This window comes from Echinococcus granulosus (genome assembly GCF_000524195.1).
Source record: "Echinococcus granulosus chromosome Unknown EG_S00052, whole genome shotgun sequence".
Classification (NCBI taxonomy): domain Eukaryota; kingdom Metazoa; phylum Platyhelminthes; class Cestoda; order Cyclophyllidea; family Taeniidae; genus Echinococcus; species Echinococcus granulosus.
In genome coordinates this window covers 12,231-16,068 of record NW_020170432.1, presented here as the reverse complement: position 1 = coordinate 16,068, position 3,838 = coordinate 12,231, and the positions used below count along the sequence as shown (strand labels likewise).

At 45.2% G+C, this 3,838-nt stretch overlaps 1 protein-coding gene across 1 annotated transcript; it reads right to left on the bottom strand. All coding sequences in view use genetic code 11, as the record gives it.

Annotated features, from left to right (window-relative positions):
* Positions 1-2,244: 2,244 nt before the first annotated feature.
* On the bottom strand, positions 2,245-2,622 carry EGR_06154 (hypothetical protein; the record flags this gene model as incomplete). Its single annotated transcript, XM_024495403.1, has 1 exon — positions 2,245-2,622. The coding sequence occupies one exon, from the start codon at positions 2,620-2,622 to the stop codon at positions 2,245-2,247; it is 378 nt and encodes a 125-aa protein (XP_024350131.1).
* Between the last annotated feature and the right edge of the window lie 1,216 nt (positions 2,623-3,838).

The following is a 3,838-nucleotide window of genomic DNA, read 5'->3' as shown; positions in this document are numbered from 1 at the left end:
TTTATGGGCTGGTTTAACCACCGCTTGACGGGATAGTAAGCAGCGGTGGCTGTGACTGCATGCAACAAGGTGCAATGCAGACTGTGTCGGCAAAATCCCATCTTAGGATAAGTCTTTTAATAAATGGCTCTAAAATCATTGGTTAAACTAATGTGTAGGAAGAAAGTAATTGGAAAGGAAAATGTGTCTGATAACCTCCTCTGACCTGAACGTTTTTCAGGTCCATTTCTCAAGCACTAATTGTCCGAGATCCGCCCATGCAGAGGCTGAATTGCACAAGTGTGAGAGGTGAATGAGATCAGAGTAGGGTCGTTAGGCCACGGGCGTGAGGACATCAAAAAGACCTCCATAAAATACACTCGCATACCACTAACAGGGATGAGGGGGTAATTGCGCTCCGGCTGATTTTGTAAGGCATTTCATGGTACTAATGTGTTATCCCAATGGTTGATGAAATGTATTGGAAGGGAGTGTTTCATTCCACATTCACTGTCAAATGAAGAAGGCTTGTTTAGAAGCAAGAACTACTTAATATAGCATGCGACAGTTGCTCGGAGTCTCATACCCGAAGTCATTTTTCTTTCCCCTTCCCCTGTGGAGCATACCTATTGCCGTTTGACCTCAGATCACCCCTAAGAACACTTGATAAATAGAAATGTTAATCATCCAACAATCTCACGTATCCTGCACCTTATCAGGCATTGGGTTGTTCAAGAGGCTGGAGAGTCCCGAGTCATTTAAGTGGGATGAATTAGGTGGTATTCCCAGAGTCCCTCCGTTTATTTGTTTACTTTCACTGTGATAGAGAGATACGCGTAGATATGTTTTATAGACGGTATGTAAGTGGACTTAAACTTGACCCTTTTATTTGCAACACGCAAGACATGATTTATAAATTGACTAATTTATCACCCATAAATACCCTGGAATGCCTTAATTTCTGTGCGATGATAAGGAAGCATCTGCATTTCTGTCTCAGTGGCCTCAGTCTTCCCTCTGCTGCCCGCTGGAGGCGCACGCGGAATAGCTCTTTACTCACGTTCAACCCTGCTCAATTCTGCTCTTCATGTGATATCCTCCACTTAAACTGCTCTTTAGCATCATGGATACTTTTGTCATGGAGAATAGATGATCTCGCTCTGTGTGTGAGTACAAGGGAAGAGAAGTATTACACAATGGGGAGAGAGGAGGGAAGAGGATAGACGACATGGCGATTGCTACTCCAATCTGCGTGTACACAAGGTGTGTAGGAGTGTGTGTGTGTCCGGGTGCCTTGCGGTGGAATGAGATAAGCATAGTTGCTACTCTCTTCGCTACATCGTTGAACTCCACCAGCCAGCTTAATGCCACCCATGGGTTTGTCGTAGTCCCCCATGGACACTCTTCTCTTTAGATTTAATAATGTCATCTGCATCTTTATATGCCTCACTGAAATGACAAGTCACTGAAGTTATCTATGCCTAGCAATGTGGCGATTTTGATTAGAAATACTTCTCTCTTTTCACGATGAGGATAGCTGGTTTGTTCATTAACTACACTAGGAGGTGCTAGTACTAGTGAAGTAGTTTAAAAGGAGAGAGCTGAGAAGATTGTCAAATCCTGGAACGAGAGAACTGCTTTCGCAGTTTAAACCTGATGGTGCTGCTTTTTAACCACTCCATACAACAACAAATTTGCCACTAGTTAGCGTCTCCTGCTTTTATCACCCCTAACGACTAAGAACACTATCTCTCTGGGGTTGGGTGAGAGGACTATCATTTGTACATCGTGACAACGACACCTTGGCAATACGCCATTTAGGTCAGGAGATGGTTTAGTGAAGTAGACTGCCCCAACAGAGAATGCTTGATGCTCCGTCAAAGAAGGCAAAGTGGGCATTCGCTACCTACTGCATCAAGGTCATTCACATTTCCAAGTCCTACATCGTGTACGTATGTGTGTAGCTAATACTACCTTCCATGGAAATGAGGAAAGGAATTCAGGCTTGCGAAGCATGATGACGACGATGATGACTGTGTGAGCAGAAGGATGCACAGTAGAGAGAGAAGGTGTTATGATCAAATTTGGCAGGAGACTCACCCTCTCTGCCAGCATATTGGCAACATTCTCCACGGCAACCAATTCCCGTGCAGCACGGGTCTTTGTGCTGTGTACCTTCATCAGTGCCTCGTAGAGCTTCTCGCATCCCCTGCGTTGTGGTACTAGGGCTTCCTAGGTCAGGAGAACCAAGCCTCTGTAGGAGCATCAAAATGCAGCAATAGCAATATCATCAATACATGTGCCCTTCTGCCTTATTATGCCCCCAGGTGGGGCGCAGAATACTGCATTGGTGGTAGCGTTAGGGCATCCAGGTATCAAATACATGAGTTCTTCAGGGACCCACAACAGAATGGCTAATGGTATTACATCTACCAATGGTGGTGGGTCCACTCTCGTATTCGACATGAAGGCAACCAGTGATTGAAGTGAGACCTGATTCGGAACCACTTCACAGCGTCCAATGTTAACCAACTGGTAACGTATGTGTGGATATAGGCGAGGTACGGGAGTAGATTTCATCGTCTTTACGCTTCTGCAGCCACATAAAAGGCCGACGGAGTAAAGACACTGTTTTGAAGGCATCGCTTACAGCACATGCCTCTGGTATGGTTAAACGCTATCACGCCTGCATGGGTAACTCAGGGGGCTACAGGCAAGCACTGGGAAGAACATCGAAAAGACAGGATTGATCGACCACATTTGCCTCACCTTACCCCGGAAACAACAAGGCAATGGAGAAGCCGGAATTGCAAATTCACCGACAGGCAATATTTACGCATAAAATGAGACGACGACTCGGAGGATGTGGTCTGGCCATCATGAGGATGGAGGAGGAAGTTTCTCAGTGAGAAAGCATTACTAGTTCTTTGCTACACCACGATTGACAAGGATCGGATGAACAGAGGAGACATTGTTTGCTGAACTAGATTGGCCGAACAGTAACTAGTTGATGAAGAGGTCATACTGTAGGGCTTACCATACTTCAATGCCCCAGTTAGTCCGTTGTCTTGAGAAAGGCATTATCTTTAAAGATGGAGCTTTTTAGACGAAGAAATTGTTACGATCGACTATTTTGCTTAGCGACAGATCTATGCCGGTTTTTTAGCTCAAGGCAGCTAGCGCTTAAAAGAGTGGAGCAATCAAAGAGGCTTGCCGACGAGATCATAATAGGAAATTGGCCATCTAACACATGAGTTCAAAGTCTACTTCACCGCCGGACAAACGGAAAAGGGGAAGAAAATTTAAATGGCAACATTATGCCTCTGACTTACTTTAGATCGGAAAGTCGTTCACTCAGGGGTTTCCGTCTACAAAGGGAGGGATAGCAGGATTAGCCTGGTAAGAGGGGAAGTGAGGTACAGGCGGAGGGTGTGGTAAACATGAATAGTGGTGAAAGTCCAGAGCCTACTCTATCACCAAATGGAGGCAGTAACTACACTACAGGAGTCATCTTGCCTTGAGGCAATCTAATTGAACTAATGAATGTGGCCAAACTCTGCCTTTGCAATTCTGCATTCAGATTTACATTCCACCTTGAAGCTGTTAGTGTCGTGGTAGGTGAAATCGGGCATTTTGCAATGGAAAATAAAGTAAAGCATCCCCGACAGTAGTTACGCGGAAGAATATGCATCAGCCGCAAACTTGTGTATACCGTCGGGCCTAAAGATCAGCCGCCCTAGAGACATCGTTTCTGTAAAGCTTAATGCACAACTGACAAAGCTAAGCAGGATCCTATGCTTAGAGTCACGCCTTCTTGGCATTGACAACTCCTAATATAGAAGAGAACGACACTTCACCC